This window comes from Aegilops tauschii, chromosome 5 (genome assembly GCF_002575655.3).
Source record: "Aegilops tauschii subsp. strangulata cultivar AL8/78 chromosome 5, Aet v6.0, whole genome shotgun sequence".
In the NCBI taxonomy this organism is placed as follows: Eukaryota; Viridiplantae; Streptophyta; class Magnoliopsida; order Poales; family Poaceae; genus Aegilops; species Aegilops tauschii.
The window spans coordinates 477,333,052-477,353,049 of NC_053039.3; the positions used below are offsets into that span (position 1 = coordinate 477,333,052).

The 19,998-nt window shown below is 46.2% G+C and overlaps 1 protein-coding gene across 1 annotated transcript; it reads right to left on the reverse strand.

Moving 5' to 3' along the window:
* Nucleotides 1-15,235: 15,235 nt before the first annotated feature.
* LOC109786487 (uncharacterized) lies at nt 15,236-19,676 on the reverse strand. Its single transcript, XM_020345059.4, has 10 exons — nt 19,386-19,676; nt 18,857-19,021; nt 18,383-18,563; nt 18,132-18,188; nt 17,977-18,047; nt 17,728-17,803; nt 17,574-17,633; nt 17,384-17,481; nt 17,244-17,304; nt 15,236-15,944 (listed from the first exon to the last, which is right to left on the reverse strand). The coding sequence occupies exons 1-10, from the start codon at nt 19,517-19,519 to the stop codon at nt 15,561-15,563; spliced, it is 1,287 nt and encodes a 428-aa protein (XP_020200648.1). The 5' UTR covers nt 19,520-19,676; the 3' UTR covers nt 15,236-15,560.
* Between the last annotated feature and the right edge of the window lie 322 nt (nt 19,677-19,998).

The following is a 19,998-nucleotide window of genomic DNA, read 5'->3' on the forward strand; positions in this document are numbered from 1 at the left end:
AGTCATCTGGAAGATTAACTCCCAGTTGAGACAAGCGGTTGTGCAACCCAGACATTTTGAGTATATGCTCGCTGACAGAACTATTTTCCTCCATCTTACAACTGTAGAACTTGTCGGAGACTTCATATCTCTCGACCCGGGCATGATCTTGGAAAACCATTTTCAGCTCTTGGAACATCGCATATGCTCCGTGTTGCTCAAAACGCTTTTGGAGTCCTGATTCTAAGCTGTAAAGCTTGCTGCACTGAACTAGGGAGTAATCATCACTACGCGACTGCCAGGCGTTCATAATGTCTTGAGTTGCTGGGAAAATGGGTGTGTCACCTAGCGGTGCTTCAAGGACATATGCTTTCTTGGAAGCTATGAGGATGATCCTCAAGTTACGGACCCAGTCCGTATAGTTGCTTCCATCGTCTTTTAGCTTGGTTTTCTCTAGGAACGTGTTGAAGTTAAGGGCAACATTAGCGTGGGCCATTGGATCTACAGGATAGATTGTAAAGACAATTTTAGACTAAGTTCATGACAATTAAGTTCATCTAATCAAATTATTTAATGAACTCCCACTCAGATAGACATCCCTCTAGTCATCTAAGTGATACATGATCCGAATCGACTAGGCCGTGTCCGATCATCACATGAGACGGACTAGTCATCAACGGTGAACATCTCCATGTTGATAGTATCTACTATACGACTCATGTTCAACCTTTTGGTCTCTCGTGTTCCGAGGCCATGTCTGTACATGCTAGGCTCGTCAAGTCAACCTAAGTGTTTCGCATGTGTAAATCTAGCTTACACCCGTTGTATGCGAACGTTAGAATCTATCACACCCGATCACCACGTGGTGCTTCGAAACAACGAACCTTCGCAACGGTGCACACTTAGGGGGAACACATTTCTTGAAATTTTAGTGAGGGATCATCTTATTTATGCTACCCTCGTTCTAAGCAAATAAGATGTAAACAGGATAAACATCACATGCAAATCACAAAGTGACATGATATGGCCAATATCATCTTGCGCCTTTGATCTCCATCTTAGAGGCGCGGCATGGTCACCATCGTCACCGGCATGACACCATGATCTCCATCATCGTGTCTTCATGAAGTTGTCTCACCAACTATTACTTCTACTACTATGGCTAACGGTTAACAATAAAGTAAAGTAATTACATGGCGCTTATATTGACTCGCAGGTCGTACAATAAATTAAGACAACTCCTATGGCTCCTGCCGGTTCTCATACTCATCGACATGCAAGTCGTGATTCCTATGACAAGAACATGATCAATCTCATACATCACATATATAATGCATCACATCCTTTTGGCCATATCACATCACATAGCATACCCTGCAAAAACAAGTTAGACGTCCTCTAATTGTTGTTGCATGTTTTACGTGGCTGCTATGGGTTTCTAGCAAGAACGTTTCTTACCTACGCAAAAGCCACAACGGTGATATGCCAATTGCTATTTACCCTTCATAAGGACCCTGTTCATCGAATCCGATCCGACTAAAGTGGGAGAGACAGACACCCGCTAGCCACCTTATGCAACAAGTGCATGTCAGTCGGTGGAACCTGTCTCACGTAAGCGTACGTGTAAGGTCGGTCCGGGTTGCTTCATCCCACAATGCCACCGAATCAAGATAGGACTAGTAACGGCAAGCAAATTGACCATATCATCGCCCACAACTACTTGTGTTCTATTCGTGCATAGAATCTACGCATAGACCTAGCTCATGATGCCACTGTTGGGGAACGTAGTAATAATTCAAAATTTTCCTACGTGTCACCAAGATCAATCTAGGAGATGTTGGGGAACGTAGTATTTCAAAAAAAACTACGATCACGCAAGATCTATCTAGGAAAAGCATAGCAACGAGCGGGGAGAGTGTGTCCACGTACCCTCGTAGACCGAAAGCGGAAGCGTTTAACGCGGTTGATGTAGTCGAACATCTTCGCGATCCAACCGATCAAATACCGAACGCACGGCACCTCTGTGATCTGCACATGTTCAGCTCGGTGACGTCCCACGAACTATAGATCCAGCTGAGGTCGAGGGAGAGTTTCGTCAACACGACGGCGTGATGACGGTGATGATGAAGTTATCGACGTAGGGCTTCGCCTAAGCACTACGACAATATGACCGAGGTGGAAATCTATGGAGGGGGGCACCGCCCACGGCTAAGAAATCAACTTGTGTGTCTATGGGGTGCCCCCCTCCCCCGTATATAAAGGTGTGGAGGAGGGGGCCGGCCGGCCTCATGAGGCGCGCCCCAAGGGGGGAACCCTACTCCTACTAGGAGTAGGTTCCCCCCTTTCCTAGTCCAACTAGGACGGGGGAGGAAGGGGAAGAGGGAGAGAAGGAAAGGGGGGCCGGCCCCCCTCCCCAATTTGGATTGGGCTTGGGGGGGGCTCCACTTGGCCGCCTCCTCCTCTCTTCCACTATGGCCCATGAAGGCCCATTAACCCCCCGGGGGGTTCCGGTAACCCCCCGGTACTCCGGAAAATGCCCGAACCTATCCGAAACCTTTCCGGTGTCCAAACATAACCTTCCAATATATCAATCTTCATGTCTCGACCATTTCGAGACTCCTCGTCATGTTCGTGATCACATCCGGGACTCCGAACTACCTTCGGTACATCAAAACACATAAACTCATAATACCGATCATCATCGAACGTTAAGCGTGCGGACCCTACAGGTTCGAGAACTATGTAGACATGACCGAGACTCATCTCCGGTCAATAACCAATGGCGGAACCTAGATGCTCATATTGGTTCCTACATATTCTATGAAGATCTTTATCGGTCAAACCGCATAACAACATACGTTGTTCCCCTTGTCATCAGTATGTTACTTACCAGAGATTCGATCATCGGTGTCATTATACCTAGTTCAATCTCGTTACCGGCAAGTCTCTTTACTCGTTCCATAATGCATCATCCCGCAACTAACTCATTAGTCACATTGCTTGCAAGGCTTATAGTGATGTGCATTACGGAGAGGGCCCAGAGATACCTCTCCGACAATCGGAGTGACAAATCCTAATCTCGATCTATGCCAACTCAACAAACACCATCGGAGACACCTGTAGAGCATCTTTATAATCACCCAGTTACGTTGTGATGTTTGATAGCACACTAAGTGCTCCTCCGGTATTCGGGAGTTGCATAATCTCATGGTCATAGGAACATGTTTAAGTCATGAAGAAAGCAATAGCAACAAACTAAACGATCATCGTGCTAAGCTAATGGATGGGTCTTGTCAATCACATCATTCTCTAATGATGTGATCCCGTTCATCAAATGACAACTCATGTCTATGGCTAGGAAACTTAACCATCTTTGATTAACGAGCTAGTCAAGTAGAGGCATACTAGTGACACTCTGTTTGTCTATGTATTCACACATATACTAAGTTTCCGGTTAATACAATTCTAGCATGAAAAATAAACATTTATCATGATATAAGGAAATATAAATAACAACTTTAATATTGCCTCTAGGGCATATTTCCTTCAGTCTCCCACTTGCACTAGAGTCAATAATCTAGTTCACATCTTTATGTGATTAACACCAATAATTCACATCTTTATGTGATTAGTTCACATCTCCATGTGACTAATACCCAAAGGTTTTACTAGAGTCAATAATCTAGTTCACATCGCTATGTGATTAACACCCACAGAGTGATCATGTTTTGCTTGTGAGAGAAGTTTAGTCAACGGGTCTGCCACATTCAGATCCGTATGTATTTTTCAAATTTGTATGTCTACAATGCTCTGCACGGAGCTACTCTAGCTAATTGCTCCCACTTTCAATACGTATCCAGATTGAGACTTAGAGTCATCTGGATCAGTGTCAAAGCTTGCATCGACGTAACCCTTTACGACTAACTTTTTGTCACCTCCATAACCGAGAAACATATCCTTATTCCACTAAGGATAATTTTGACCGTTGTCCAGTGATACACTCCTGGATCACTATTGTACCCTCTTGCCAAACTCATGGTGAGGTATACAATAAGTCTGGTACACAGCATAGCATACTTTATAGAACCTATGACTGAGGCATAGGGAATGACTTTTCATTCTCTTTCTATTTTCTGCCGTGGTCGGGTTTTGAGTCTTTACTGAACTTCACACCTTGCAACATAGGCAAGAACTCCTTCTTTGATTGTTCCATTTTGAACTACTTCAAAATCTTGTCAAGGTATGTACTCATTGAAAAAACTTATCAAGCGTCTTGATCTATCTCCATAGATTTTGATGCTCAATATGTAAGTAGCTTCACCGAGGTCTTTCTTTGAAAAACTCCTTTAAAACACTCCTTTATGCTTTCCAGAAAATTCTACATTATTTCCGATCAACAATATGTCACTCACATATACTTATCAGAAATGATGTAGTTCTCCCACTCACTTTCTTGTAAATACAAGCTTCACCGCAAGTTTGTATAAAACTATATGCTTTGATCAACTCATCAAAGCATATATTCCAACTCTGAGATTCTTGCACCAGTCCATAGATGGATCGCTGGAGATTGCACACTTTGTTAGTACCTTTAGGATTGACAAAACCTTCTTGTTGCATCATATACAACTCTTCTTTAAGAAATCCATTAAGGAATGCAGTTTTGACATCCATTTGCCAGATTTCATAAAATGTGGCAATTGCTAACATGATTCGGACAGACTTAAGCATCGCTACGAGTAAGAAAATCTCATCGTAGTCAACATCTTGAACTTGTCAAAAATCCTTTTCGATAATTCGAGCTTTGTAGATAGTAACACTACTATCAGCGTCCGTCTTCCTCTTGAAGATCCATTTTATTCTCTATGGCTTGCCGATCATCGGGCAAGTCAACCAAAGTCCATACTTTGTTCTCATACATGGATCCTATCTCAGATTTCATGGCCTCAAGCCATTTTGCGGAATCTGGGCTCATCATCGCTTCCTCATAGTTCATAGGTTCGTCATGCTCAAGTAACATGACCTCCAGAACAGGATTGTCGTACCACTCTGGTGCGGACCTTACTCTGGTTGACCTACGAGGTTCGGTAGTAACTTGATCTGAAGTTTCATGATCATCATCATTAGCTTCCTCACTAATTGGTGTAGGCATCACTAGAACTGATTTCTGTGATGAACTACTTTCCAACTCGGGAGAAGGTACAATTACCTCATCAAGTTCTACTTCCCTCCCACTCACTTCTTTTGAGAGAAACTCCTTCTCTAGAAAGGATCCATTCTAAGCAACGAATATCTTGCTTTTGGATCTATGATAGAAGGTGTACCCAACAGTCTCCTTTGGGTATCCTATGAAGACGCATTTCTCCGATTTGGGTTTGAGCTTATCAGGTTGAAGCTTTTTCACATAAGCATCGCATCTCCAAACTTTAAGAAATGACAACTTGGGTTTCTTGCCAAACCACAGTTCATATGGTGTCGTCTCAACGGATTTAGATGGTGCCCTATTTAACGTGAATGCAGCCGTCTCTAAAGCATAACCCCAAAATGATAGCAGTAAATCAGTAAGAAACATCATAGATCGCACCATATCTAATAAAGTGCGGTTACGACGTTCGGACACACCATCACGTTGTGGTGTTCCGGGTGGCGTGAGTTGCGAAACTATTCCGCATTGTTTCAAATGAAGACCAAACTCGTAACTCAAATACTCTCCTCCACGATCAGATCGTAGAAACTTTATTTTCTTGTTACGATGATGAAATTCTTTGAATTTTTCAAATGTTTCAGACTTATGTTTCATCAAGTAGATATACCCATATCTGCTCAAATCATCTGTGAAGGTAAGAAAATAACGATACCCGCCGCGAGCCTCAACACTCATCGGACCGCATACAAAAGTATGTATTATTTCCAACAAGTCTGTTGCTCGCTCCATTGTTCGGGAGAACGGAGTCTTAGTCATATTGCCCATGAGGCATGATTCGCGAGCATCAAGTGATTCATAATCAAGTGATTCCAAAAGCCCATCAGCATGGAGTTTCTTCATGCATTTTACACCAATATGACCTAAACGGCAGTGCCACAAATAAGTTGCACTATCGTTATTAAACTTATATCTTTTCGCTTCAATACTATGAATATGTGTGTCACTACTATCGAGATTTAGTAAAAATAGACCACTCATCAAGGGTGCATGACCATAAAAGATATTACTCACATAAATAGAACCACCATTATTCTCTGATTTAAATGAATAACCGTCTCGCAACAAACAAGATCCAGATATAATGTTCATGCTTAACGCTGGCACCAAATAACAATTATTCAGGTATAAAACTAATCCTGAAGGTAGATGTAGAGGTAGCGTGCCGACGGCGCTCACATCGACTTTGGAACCATTTCCCACGCGCATCGTCACCTTGTCCTTAGCCAATCTCCGCTTAATCCGTAGTCCCTGTTTCGAGTTGCAAATATGAGCAACAGAACCAGTATCAAATACCCAAGCACTACTGCGAGCATTAGTAAGGTACACATCAATTACATGTATATCAAATATACCTTTCATTTTGCCATCCTTCTTATCCGCCAAATATTTGGGGCAGTTTCGCTTCCAGTGACCATTTCCATCGCAGTAGAAGCACTCAGTTTCAGGCTTGGGTCTAGCTTTGGGCTTCTTCATGGGAGTGGCAACTTGCTTGCCATTCTTCTTGATGTTCCCTTTCTTTCCCTTTCTTTCCCTTTCTACTTGAAACTAGTGGTCTTGTCAACCATCAACATTTGATGCTTTTCTTGATTTCTACCTTCGTCGATTTCAGCATCACGAAGAGCTCGGGAATCGTTTTTGTCATCCCTTGCATATTATAGTTCATCATGAAGTTCCAGTAACTTGGTCATAGTGACTAGAGAACTCTGCCAATCACTATTTTATCTGGAAGATTAACTCCCACTTGATTCAAGCGATTGTAGTACTCAGACAATCTAAGCACATGCTCACTGGTTGAGCCATTCTCCTCCATCTTGTAGGCAAAGTACTTGTCAGAGGTCTCATACCTCTTGACTCGGGCATGAGTCTGAAATACCAATTTCAGCTCTTGGAACATCTTATATGCTCCGTGGCGTTCAAAATGTTTTTGATGTCCCGATTCTAAGTCGTAAAGCATGGCGCACTAAACTATCAAGTAGTTATCATACCGAGCTTGCCAAACGTTCAAAACGTCTGTATTTGCTCCTGTAATAGGTCCTTCACCTAGCGGTGCATCAAGGATATAATTCTTCTGTGCAGCAATGAGGATAATCCTCAGATTACGGACCTAGTCCGCATCATTGCTACTATCATCTTTCAACATAGTTTTTCTCTAGGAACATATCAAAAATAAAAGGGGAGCTACATCGCGAGCTATTGATCTACAAGATAGTTATGGAAATACTATCAGGACTAAGTTCATGATAAATTAAAGTTCAATTAATCATATTACTTAAGAACTCCCACTTAGATAGACATCCCTCTAATCATCTAAGTGATCGCGTGATCCATATCATTTAAACCATGTCCGATCATCACATGAGATGGAGTAGTTTTCAATGGGGAACATCACTATGTTGATCATATCTACTATATGATTCACGCTCGACCTTTCGGTCTTAGTGTTCCGAGGCCATATCTTCATATGCTAGGCTCGTCAAGTTTAACCCGAGTATTCTGCGTGTGCAAAACTGGCTTGCACCCTTTGTATGTGAACGTAGAGCTTATCACACCTGATCATCACGTGGTGTCTCGGCACGACGAACTGTCGCAACGGTGCATACTCAGGGAGAACACTTGTACCTTGAAATTTAGTGAGAGATCATCTTATAATGCTACCGCCGTACTAAGTAAAATAAGATGCATAAAAGATAAACATCACATGCAATCAAAATAAGTGATATGATATGGCCATCATCATCTTGTGCCTTTGATCTCCATCTCCAAAGCACCGTCATGATCACCATCGTCACCGGCTTGACACCTTGATCTCCATCGAAGCATCGTTGTCGTCTCGCCAACTATTGCTTCTACGACTATCGCTGCCGCTTAGTGATAAAGTAAAGCAATTACATGGTGATTGCAGTTCATACAATAAAGCGACAACCATATGGCTCCTGCCAGTTGCCGATAACTGTTACAAAACATGATCATCTCATACAACAATTTATATATCATCACGTCTTCACCATATCACATCACAGCAAGCCATGCAAAACAAGTTAGATGTCCTCTACTTTGTTGTTGCTGCTACGGGCTTAGCAAGAACCATTCTTACCTATGCATCCAAACCACAACGATTTTTTGTCAAGTGTGTTGTTTTAACCTTCAACAAGGATTGGGCGTAGTCACACTCGATTCAACTAAATTTGGAGAAACAGACACCCACTAGCCACCTGTATGCGAAGCACGACGGTAGAACCAGTCTCATGAATGTGGTCATGTAATGTCGGTCTGGGCCGCTTCATCCAACAATACCGCTGAATCAAAGTATGACATGCTGGTAAGCAGTATGACTATTATCGCCCACAACTCTTTGTGTTCTACTCGTGCATATAACATCTACGCATAGACCTGGCTCGGATGCCACTTTTGGGGAACGTAGTATTTAAAAAAATTCCTATGATCACGCAAGATCTATCCAGGAGAAGCATAGCAACAAGCGAGAAGAGTGTGTCCACGTACCCTCGTAGACCGAAAGCGGAAGCGTTTAGTAACGCGATTGATGTAGTCGAACGTCTTCGCGATCCAAACGATCAAGTACCGAACGCACAGCACCTCCGCGATCTGCACACGTTCAGCTCAGTGACATCCCGCGAACTCTAGATCCAGCTGAGGTCAAGGGAGATTTTCGTCAGCACGACGGCGTGATGACTGTGATGATGAAGTTACCAACGCAGGGCTTCGCCTAAGCACTACGACAATATGACCGAGGTGGACATCTGTGGAGGGGGCACCGCACACGGCTAAGAAATCAACTTGTGTGTCTATGGGGTGCCCCCCTCCCCCGTATATAAAGGAGTGGAGGAGGGGGCCGGCCGGCCTCATGGGGCGCGCCCCAAGGGGGGAATCCTACTCCTACTAGGAGTAGGTTCCCCCCTTTCCTAGTCCAACTAGGAGGGGGAAGGAAGGGGAAGAGGGAGAGAAGGAAAGGGGGGCCGGCCCCCCTCCCCAATTTGGATTTGGCTTGGGGCGGCGCGCCCCTCCACTTGGCCGCCTCCTCCTCTCTTCCACTATGGCTCGTGAAGGCCCATTAACCCCCCGGGGGGTTCCGGTAACCCCCCGGTACTCCGGAAAATGCACGAACCTATCTGAAACCTTTCCGGTGTCCAAACATAACCTTCCAATATATCAATCTTCATGTCTCGACCATTTTGAGACTCCTCGTCATGTTCGTGATCACATAAGGGACTACAAACTACCTTCGATACATCAAAACACATAAACTCATAATACCGATCGTCATCGAACATTAAGCGTGCGGACCCTACGGGTTCGAGAACTATGTAGACATGACCGACACTCATCTCCGGTCAATAACCAATAGTGGAACCTGGATGCTCATATTGGTTCCTATATATTCTACAAAGATCTTTATCGGTCAAACCGCATAACAACATATGTTATTCCCTTTGTCATTGGTATGTTACTTGCCCGAGATTCGATCGTCGGTATCATCATACCTAGTTCAATCTCGTTACCGGCAAGTCTCTTTACTCGTTCCGTAATGCATCATCCCGCAACTAACTCATTAGTCACATTGCTTGCAAGGCTTATAGTGATGTGCATTACCGAGAGGGCCCAAAGATACCTCTCGGACAATCGGAGTGACAAATCCTAATCTCGATCGATGCCAACTCAACAAACACCATCAGAGACACCTGTGGATCATCTTTATAATCACCCAGTTACGTTGTGATGTTTGATAGCACACTAAGTGTTCCTCCGGTATTCGGGAGTTGCATAATCTCATAGTCATAGGAACATGTATAAGTCATGAAGAAAGCAATAGCAACAAACTAAACGATCATCGTGCTAAGCTAACGGATGGGTCTTGTCAATCACATCATTCTCTAATGATGTGATCCCGTTCATCAAATGACAACTCATGTCTATGGCTAGGAAACTTAACCATCTTTGATTAACGAGCTAGTCAAGTAGAGCCATATTAGTGACACTATGTTTGTCTATGTATTCACACATGTACTAAGTTTCCGGTTAATACAATTCTAGCATGAATAATAAACATTTATCATGATATAAGGAAATATAAATAACAACTTTATTATTGCCTCTAGGGCATATTTCCTTCAGGAGATGCTAGCAACGAGAGAGAGAGAGTGCATATTCATACCCTTAAAGGTCGCTAAGCGGAAGCGTTACAAGAACGCGGTTGATGGAGTTGTACTCGCGGCGATTCAAATCGCGGAAGATCCGATCCAAGCGCCGAACGAACGGCGCCTCCGCGTTCAACACACGTACAGCCCGGGGACGTCTCCTCATTCTTCATCCAGCAAGGGGAGAGAAGAATTTTAGGGAGAGCTCCGGCAACACGACGGCGTGGTGGTGGAGCTCGTGGTTCTCCGGCAGGGCTTCGCCAAGCACTACGGAGGAGGAGGAGGAGGTGTAGGAGGAGGGAGGGTTGCGCCAGGGGCAAGGGGTAAAGCTCCCATGCACCTCCCCACTATATATAGGGGTGGAGGGGGCTGGTTTCTTGCCCTCCAAGTCCATTGGGGCGTTGGCAAAGGTGGGAGGAAAGAAATCCCATCCTTTCTCTTCCCCACTGATTGTTATCCCCCTTTTTAGGGATCTTGATCTTATCCCTTCGGGATATGATCTTATTCCTTCTAAGGGGGATCTTGGTGCGCCTTGACAAGGGGTGTGGGGCCTTGCCCCACTACCCACGTTCATGTGGGTCCTCCCATGCAGGTGGGCCCCAGTCCGGAATCTTCTAGAACCTTCCCGGTACAATACCGAAAAATTCCGAACATTCTCGGGTGGCCAAAATAGGACTTCCCATATATAGATCTTTACCTCCGGACCATTCCAGAACTCCTCGTGACGTCCGGGATCTCATCCGAGACTCTGAACAATTTTCGGTAACCACATACAATTCCCATTACAACTCTAGCGTCACCGAACCTTAAGTGTGTAGACCCTACGGGTTCGGGAACCATGCAGACATGACCATGATGCCTCTCCGGCCAATAACAGTAGCGGGATCTGGATACCCATATTGGCTCCCACATGTTCCGTGATGATCTCATCGGATGAACCACGATGTCGGGGATTCAATCAATCCCGTATACAATTCCCTTTGTCCATCGGTATGTTACTTGCCCGAGATTCGATCGTCGGTATCCCTATACCTTGTTCAATCTTGTTATCGGCAAGTCTCTTTACTCGTTCCGCAACGCATGATCGCGTGGATAACTCCTTAGTCACACTGAGCTCATTATGATGATGCATTACCGAGTGGGCCCAGAGATACCTCTCCGTCATATGGAGTGACAAATCCTAGTCTCGATTCGTGCCAACCCAACAGACATTTTCGAAGATACCTGTAGTGCACATTTATAGCCACCCAGTTACGTTGTGACGTTTGATACACCCAAAGCATTCCTACGGTATCCGGGAGTTGCACAATCTCATGGTCTAAGGAAATGATACTTGACATTAGAAAAGCTCCAGCAAACGAACTACGCGATCTTGTGCTATGCTTAGGATTGGGTCTTGTCCATCACATCATTCTCCTAATGATGTGATCCCGTTATCAACGACATCCAATGTCCATGGTCAGGAAACCACAACCATCTATTGATCAACGAGCTAGTCAACTAGAGGCTCACTAGGGATATGTTGTGATCTATGTATTCACACATGTATTACGGTTTCCGGTTAATACAATTATAGCATGAACAATAGACAATTACCATGAACAAGGAAATATAATAGTAACCATTTTATTATTGCCTCTAGGGCATATTTCCAACAACAGCCTCCCGACGCTGAAACTCCTCCCTCCACTCGGCGTTCGACATGCCGGTGGTTTTGCCATCGGCGCCCTCAGCTTCCTCTGGTTCGGCTGGGTAGAATCGGCAGCGGCAGTGGCGCGAGGGGCCGAATACTTCTTCGGCAGCATGGCGGGCCGGCAGCCAGATGGCGGGGAGCGGGAGGAGAATGGCGGGAGCAGAGGGGCAGAAGGGAGGAAGCAATGAGAAAATGGAGGGAAAAGTGGGGGAACGGCGGGAAAAGTTCTGTCTGTCGCCGACAAAGCGGACCCACGCGCCTTTTCGCTTCGGCCAGCACCCCCTGGGGGATGGGTTCGGCTCGGGTTCGCCGGCTGTTATTTCGGCCCAAACCGGCGACAAACAAGGACCTGGGGGCGCGACTGGGCCGATTTTTCGCTGCCGGCGCTAAAAAAGAGCCCTGGGGGCATGTTAGGGGGCGAGTGGAGATGCTCTGAGTGTAACTCTGCCCAGAAACGTCGTATTGGACCAATCCTCATAATACTCACTTTGTAGCAAAATGTAAAACTTTTTTTTGCATAGGGATATAAACGTTACTGTGGGAGTAAGGGCACCACCAATGCCGACTCTCGAACCATCCACAACCGTTCGAACTGTACGGTCCGAACGTGTTTTGCCATCCAACGAGGTCCTGCATCGGCCCGTCGACCGGTCTAGATGCATTTTCTCCCTTAAACCGGAAACATACTGGGGGCGTTGGGGGCGTCTGAACCGCTGCCACGCCCGCGTTTGACTAATCTAGACCACCAAAAAACCCTTCCACGCCCGCACGCTTTTCCACCCGAAGCCAGATGTCTGCATTCGCGTCACTCTAAAGCGGCCGCTCCGCATTGATGCCGGCCCAGAGTGGACATGACCTCTCGCTGACGCCGACATGAAGCGGCTCGCCGGCTGAGGGCGCCACCCGCGCCGCGTCCCTGATCTCCGCGCTTGTTCAATGCAGGAGAGACGTTTACTGGACGGGGAGGGACGGATATCTACCACGCCCGTTCAATGCCCGTCCCTCCTCTGCTGCCTCTAAACAGGCTCGTCGGCTGAGAAACCAATTCCGGCGTCCGCGCATTGACGCCCTGGACTCTTGGCCTCACCGGCATCCACTATTCAAAGGCGGACACACTCGGCGAACAACACACCACAACCCCATCTTCTCCACGTCTTCCTCCCGTGCACCACATTTATCATGACCGCGAGCGGGAACGCTCTGTGGGAGGACCTGAAGACGGAGATGAAGCACGAGGTCGCTGCCCCTGCGGCCGCCTGGCAGAGTCGTCGTGCCAGGCGGATCGAGGTCGGCATGCCGGCCAGCTCCCCCGAGGTCACCGACAAAGACAACCCCTATGATGGAGACGGGTTCCGACGATGACTCAGCGTCGGAGCCCGCACCGGTGCATGTCGGCTTGACCATGGAGCAGGCAGACGCACTTCAACACCGTCATGGCGGAGCAGCCTGTGTCGGCACCTATGTCGCTGTTCTGGCAGGCGCAGGAGGAGCAACGGTACAACTTGATCCTCCTCGTTTAGCACCGGTTGGCGGAGGGCCAGAGCTATGGCGAGCGAGCGAGCGAGAAAGCCATGGCGGCCATGGCCCGCAGCGAACCCCAACTTCGTCGTCGAGCAGTAGGCGCTCTACGAGGCCGTCCGCACTCAGACACCGCTCACAATGCAAATGCGGAAGCGGCGCTAGCGATCGCGGACTAGAACGCCGCCAATTGCGCGTCCTACGCGTCGCCAAACACTGTTTGACCGCATCGGTGGGATGACGACAGTGCCGGTCCCTCCATTTTCATCGTGGACCTCATGTCCACCGGCGATGGACATGTTGCGGACTCCTCTGAGGATGAGTAGGGCATGAGATGCAGCAGGGCCTTGTGTCCCAAGTGGGCCGGTCCGTCTGCCATGTTCTACTCTTTTTCGCCGGAGACCGCACCTTCAATTCACGGATCTTGTCCTCGTCTCTCATGGAGACGGCAGATGGAGGAAGTAGTCGCCGGAAGGGAACAATAAGGACTTGGACGACGAATGCCGCCGTAGTCTAGGTTTTGGTCTGGTCTCTCCCCCCCCCCCCCCCCCCCCCCCCCCCAATGAAAACTATTTGAAATATAATGAATGTGCTCCGTTTTTTTTTAATATCATTCGGTTTGCGTGAATTTTGTTGTTTAAATTTGTTTTTAAAATATATGCGGACGGATGCGGTGTTCGGTTTGCGGGTGAGATACCCTGACCGCCAATATGATAATTGTCACTTGCCGCCAATATGAGGCGATAGATGATCATTGCACGGACGCGTCGCTCGTCGCGGGGCAAACCTTGTCCTGGCCGCCGTCATATCGTAGGTCGTGTCACGGCAAAGGGAAGACGGCCGGGGGCCGACGGAGTACTCTCGCTCACGACCTCCCAACCGACCGTCGGTCGAGATCACGACGCCAAATTGGCAATCAGGGAGGACGTGCGTACGGAGTTAGAGCTGCAGCAAGCAATTCGATGCGTTCCGAGGACGAGCTCGTGTGATTAGTACTGGTAATAATTGTTGCGCGATGGAGATACAGTTACGTGCGGTTATCTTGGACCGGCGACTTGGTTCGGATTGAGTCCAGTTTTGTAATGACAGGTTGACACTTTCAAGTCACGGCTCTCCCAAACAGTCACGGACTGCTGATTAACGGGGCATGGCAGGCAGCCGTCTTAGTCAGCTTAAGACGGAAAATGCTTTCTTGTGCAGAACTCTTAACCATCTCATCAACCGTGCTCGCCTTTGCATCTCTCCCTAATTAATCAGCACCGGACAGGGTTCTTATCTTAGGTGCGTGAGAATAAATTCCCCGGCCGGGCCCCTGATTAGCAACCCTTCGTCTGGCCCTGGACGACAAGCTGTGAACTCCCTAATAATGTAGAGTACAAAATACTAAAGACAAACCGGCGATCGCTGGGAAATATTCTTCTCCGTTTCAGAGCTAAGACACGACATGTGCGGAGAAACGCCAAGAGGCAGGCCGGCGCATCACGTTGAGACGATCATTGCACGGAAGCCTTCCGCGTTGCGTCGCGAAAGCGGAAGGGCCACGAGAACCTTGTCCTCACCGCCGTCATATCCAAGATCGTGTCACGGCAAAGGGACGACAACGGCCTGGGCCGGGGCCGGGTAGGCATCCTCGCACGCCTTCCATCTGTTGAGGTCGCGACGGCAAAGCAATCAGGGAGCACGCAGTTTAGAGCTGCAGGCTGCAGCAATTCCCTAAAAACGAACTCGTCTGACGGTGATTACCAGACGATAGTGATGCGTGCAGCTAACATTCCATGTCACAGCTCGTGACAATCACGGGCTGCAACTTAACAGACAATGTGCCATTTCGACCGAAACAGTTTGCGTAACCAGCCGCCCTGCCATTGGATTACGACTCGCAAGAAAAGATGGTCGCTGAGCCTGTTCTCACATTTTGTCAGTGCATTTCTTTCTTGCACTCTCGGCCTCTCATGGTACAACGCGGCGGCGAGGACCCGTGATCTGGTGGTGTTTGCAGGCCAGGCAGGGCTTACTTCTTGATCTTCTTATCGTTCCTGCCCCTCTTCCGCTGCTCCCGCCTCTCCTCCGAGTAGTTCTTCTTCACCAGCATCTTGTGCATCGAGACTCTGAGGGCGGCCAGCACCGCCGCCAGCACCTCCTCCTGCTTTGAGGCGTCAAGGCTTCCCTGCAGCGCCAGCAGAAGCTTCTCGCCATGTGGTACTTCGCTGTCCTCCAGGACCGCAGGGTCGGCTGATAGATCCTTCTGGGAGCGGGGGATGATTCTGACACGGGTTAGTAACTGGGAGGTGGCCTGGTTAGGCATGTTTGATGCGCCCATGACAGTCCACAGAAGATCTGCGGATGAGCTGTAGGCTAAGCTAGTGGGAATGTAGCTCTTTTCCGTTGTAATCACCTGCAAGTGGGCACGAGGCATAAGTTATAGGTAGATGATTTGTAAACAACTCTGCAAACAAGAGATTATTAGGTTGCGAGTCAAAAGGGAAACGGGCAATGCACACAACCAAAACAACCGCTGGCCTTTGCAATAACATGATGATTTCAAGAGCTTGTTGGCACATGCAGGATGCATACACCCAGAATTACCAGTAAGCAGACCGAGGATGCAGCAAGATGGCAAGAGACATGTATTAAGCATCAAATCTTTAAATTTAACTAACTAGTAGTTACTAATTAGCAGGCCTAGTAAAGCTACTCCAAATCATTCTTTAACCAGATTAGTTAATCAGTCTTGCTAAGTCTCAGTCGACTGAGACTTCGTTAAGTCTCAGTCAATGCTATATCCGTGAGATCTCACATTAAGAATCCGTGCAAAATTTTCTTTTCAGTTTTTTCTTTTTCTCTCTTGCATGCTATGTCACTTGACTGAGACTTGGTTAAATCTCAGTTGACTGAGACCTAGCCACACCTTAGTTAAGAAACTCTATTTGTTATGTCAGGACAGCAACATACAGTCTCGTGGTCAGGTGCGGCTGAGGAACTAGCCAATAGCCATGTACAGCAACCAGCCCAACTGATAGATTGCTCATCCTTCAATTTGCTTGCTTTCTTCTGTTAGCCTTATTACCTAACCCTTTTAGTTCAAACTTTTATACAAGATTGTTAGGCCTTAGGATACGGCCTACTCAAGGGATTCGGCTGAATATTCACTCACAAACAACACTAAAGACAAAAGAAGTGCATCCTTTCAGGCTTTCAGCTGTCCCGTCCTGGGCCTCGGTACAGTAGTTACCAAAACGAGCTCCGGTTTATCACATATTAGGTAGTGCAAATGGATATTTATACCAGTTATTTTAATTGCAAAGGCATGCGCTAGGCTTCATAGCTACTCCCTCCGTTCCAAAATAGATGACCCAACTTTATACTAACTTTGTACTAAAGTTAATACAAAGTTGACTCATCTATTTTGGAACGGAGGGAGTAGTAAATTAAGTATGATCTAACCGGCACAGGCTAAACTGCTGCAAGACACCTATAACTAATATGAAAAGCTTTTCTGGAACCAAGGCCTAGCAAGTGGATAGCGCAGACACTAAGCCTTTAATAAATCAACACAGAGCCATTGATCAGCATAAGACTAACAGCAGTAGTAATGATACGAAAAATATCATTTTAAAACAAGATTCTGCTAATGCTCTTCTATCTGAATCCGTTGTGTTGAAGAACGTGAAGATTGCTTGACAAAGAGATGTACCTTCAGAAAAGACAACTTCTTCGCTACGAGATCACATGCTAAGAGCATTATGCCATTCAAACTGCAGTGTTTTAAAAGAACCCAAGTTACTGACAAACCACTTTATTAGATGTTGAATAAATGCCATCACTCAACCTTACCTTTGAATAGCTACAGCAACCAGTGAGTCATCATTTGTCAAACACAAGTCTGCAATGGCTAGATTGCTATCTTCAGTTTCATTTGGCTGTTCTCCCACCTGTAAGTAGTTTTAAGAACTAATTAGCTACAGTATAGCTTGAAATTTTGCGAACTGGCATAAAGCTTGAGACAATATTTTCCAGCTTTTACCTTGTCTTTGACTTCATATGTATCAAGGAGGCAGCCAGTTATGTAATCCCATAACCGAACCTTAAACAGATAAAAAAGGGAACAACATCACAAGAAAGCTTTGGCTAAGTTTATTCGGACAACATGCCAGATTTCAAAATGAATATGTACACACAGATGAATCACCGCCTCCCGATAATAGAAAGCTTGATCCTCCAGAATGGCTTGTGAAGGCAATGGAAGAAACGAATCTGCATGAGTAGTCACCTCAATTATGGAATACATAAACCACTATGTTAAAACATTTAGTTGTGAAACTACAACAACTGGGATAATGATTTAAAAAAAATCATGGCTGTGTAGATATGGTAGGAACTTGAACTGTAAAAAATGAAGAAAAAGATACACTGTGAACTGAACATACTCTGTATGTCCAAGGCAAAAGCTCTGTATTTCAGGAGCCCCTTTTATGGGATTCTTTGGAAATGATGTAACCTGCAAAAACAATTACATGAGTAAGACAAATAACTCAGAACTGTCCCACCAAGGCAACTACTTTGAAGTACAGAAGTCCCATACTCGGATTTTGAAGTCCCGGTCAGCAGTGGCAATGAAGCGTCCATCCGGTGAGAATTTCTACATTATCAAATAAATTATATAAGTAAGCATGGTTATATCGACATGAACAGAAAAAATTATTGAAGTGTGACACAGTGACAATCTGACAGACTACAATAGATTTGTCAACAGGTTTACTAATTAATAGAATATGAAATGGAGGAGGCACAGATAAATCACACATGGTGCATAAGGTGAAAATTTGTCCATACCATGCTAGTAATAATACTGCAGTAGTGACCATAAAGTGAGACAGGTTTGTTATCAGATGACACCTGCCCTCCACCATGTTCCCCCACAGTAACTAACCAAATGACACCAAATTTATCTGCAAATGTCACATACAGGCCATCTTTGCTAATAGCAACTGCGCTAACCCTCTTTTCAGAAGTTCTGCAGAAGTGAAAATATTGCAAAATAAATCATATGCATGCTCAACAAATTTAGTAGTGTTAACAAGAGCACAATAATAAACATATGCACTCTTCAAATACCAAGTTCATTGCAGTTATCAACTGAATACATGCAAAATAAAAGGCTACTAAGATAAGGAGAGGGTTCTCATACAGACACACACCATATAACAGAACGACACTTTATTGACTGAATATGTGCAAAATAACAGGTCCACTATTTGGTGTCTTCATCGTGTTAGCAAGATTGAGAAAAAAAAAAGCAGCACTCACATAGTCTGGATGCAGCGCCATGAGTCAGTCTTCCAGATCTTCACAAGCTTATCATCACCGGCAGATGCGAACAAGGCACCATCAGCACTAAACGAAATTGCTCTAATAGCATCCGAATGAGAACAACCACCAGAATCATCTGACAATGAAACTGCACAGCCGCCCCTGGACGCACAAAACAAATCATCATTCGCATTGCTCATCAAGCAAATTGCATTAAAAATAAAACTTTACAATGAGAAGTATGTATGTGTATTAGACAGTACAAAACTAAGCACCCGAGCTTTTACAAAATAGACAGCAGAAACGTTTTACACATCTAAAATTCAGTAGCCATTCTTCCACACATAAGACATCTGAATCCAAACTACTGTCGGTACAAGATAAGCACCTAGCTCGGCTCAAGAGCGCATTACCCCCAATCTCCACCAAAATCTAGCGGTACTGTGGTCTAAACACGAACTTCACTACACACAGGACCCCAGGTTATGCAGGAAGCCCCACCGGACGCGAAGAGATCAATCCTTACTTGAGATCGAACACGCGGAGCTCGGGCCCGACGGCGACGGCGACGGAGTTGCCGAGCGGGTGGGCGGCGACGAGCGCCGGCGCGAACTCGCCGGCGCCGCTCACCTCCGCCTCCTCCACCGCGGCGTCCTCCATGGCGGCAAGCAGCGGAGAGCGTGGATTTGCTGTCGGGTTCGAATCGAGCGCGAGGAGCGGGAGGCGGGGAGGGAGCTCGGGAGTGGGGAAATTGCTAGGGTTTGTGGCCGCTCTTCGTGGGACCCGGTGGCCAGTGTAGTTCTATTTTTCTCTTTCTGAGGGAAACGTTAGAGAGTGTGTGGATTGAAGATGTTGAACCTCGGGATGTTGATCGAGCCCAGAGCCCATAATTTACTGGGCCTCGCCAATGGCAGGCAAGGCCTAGTGGAGAATCTTGGGCATGCTTAGTTGAATGCGAGTTGGCGGATCCTATTTAGCGCTGCAGGCGCCGGATACTAGTATTTTTGCAAACAGGCATTTGAACGAAATCACTAATTGAGGAGTACTCATTGGAAAGATCACTCCCATCTTTTCAGGTTGTGACAAGTGGCACGTTGCATGTGCGCCACTTGTCGCAACCTGGGAGTTTTTCTTTTTTT

Bases quoted from the DNA above. Each gene is read 5' to 3' on its own strand.
- LOC109786487 (XM_020345059.4), bottom strand. From the start codon at position 19,519: ATGGAGGACGCCGCGGTGGAGGAGGCGGAGGTGAGCGGCGCCGGCGAG. The intron at 18,564-18,856 runs GTGAGTGCTGCT...TCACTTCTGCAG, and splicing joins TGGCGCTGCATCCAGACTAT to AACTTCTGAAAAGAGGGTTA. The intron at 17,804-17,976 runs GTATGTTCAGTT...CTACTCATGCAG, and splicing joins TTTTGCCTTGGACATACAGA to ATTCGTTTCTTCCATTGCCT.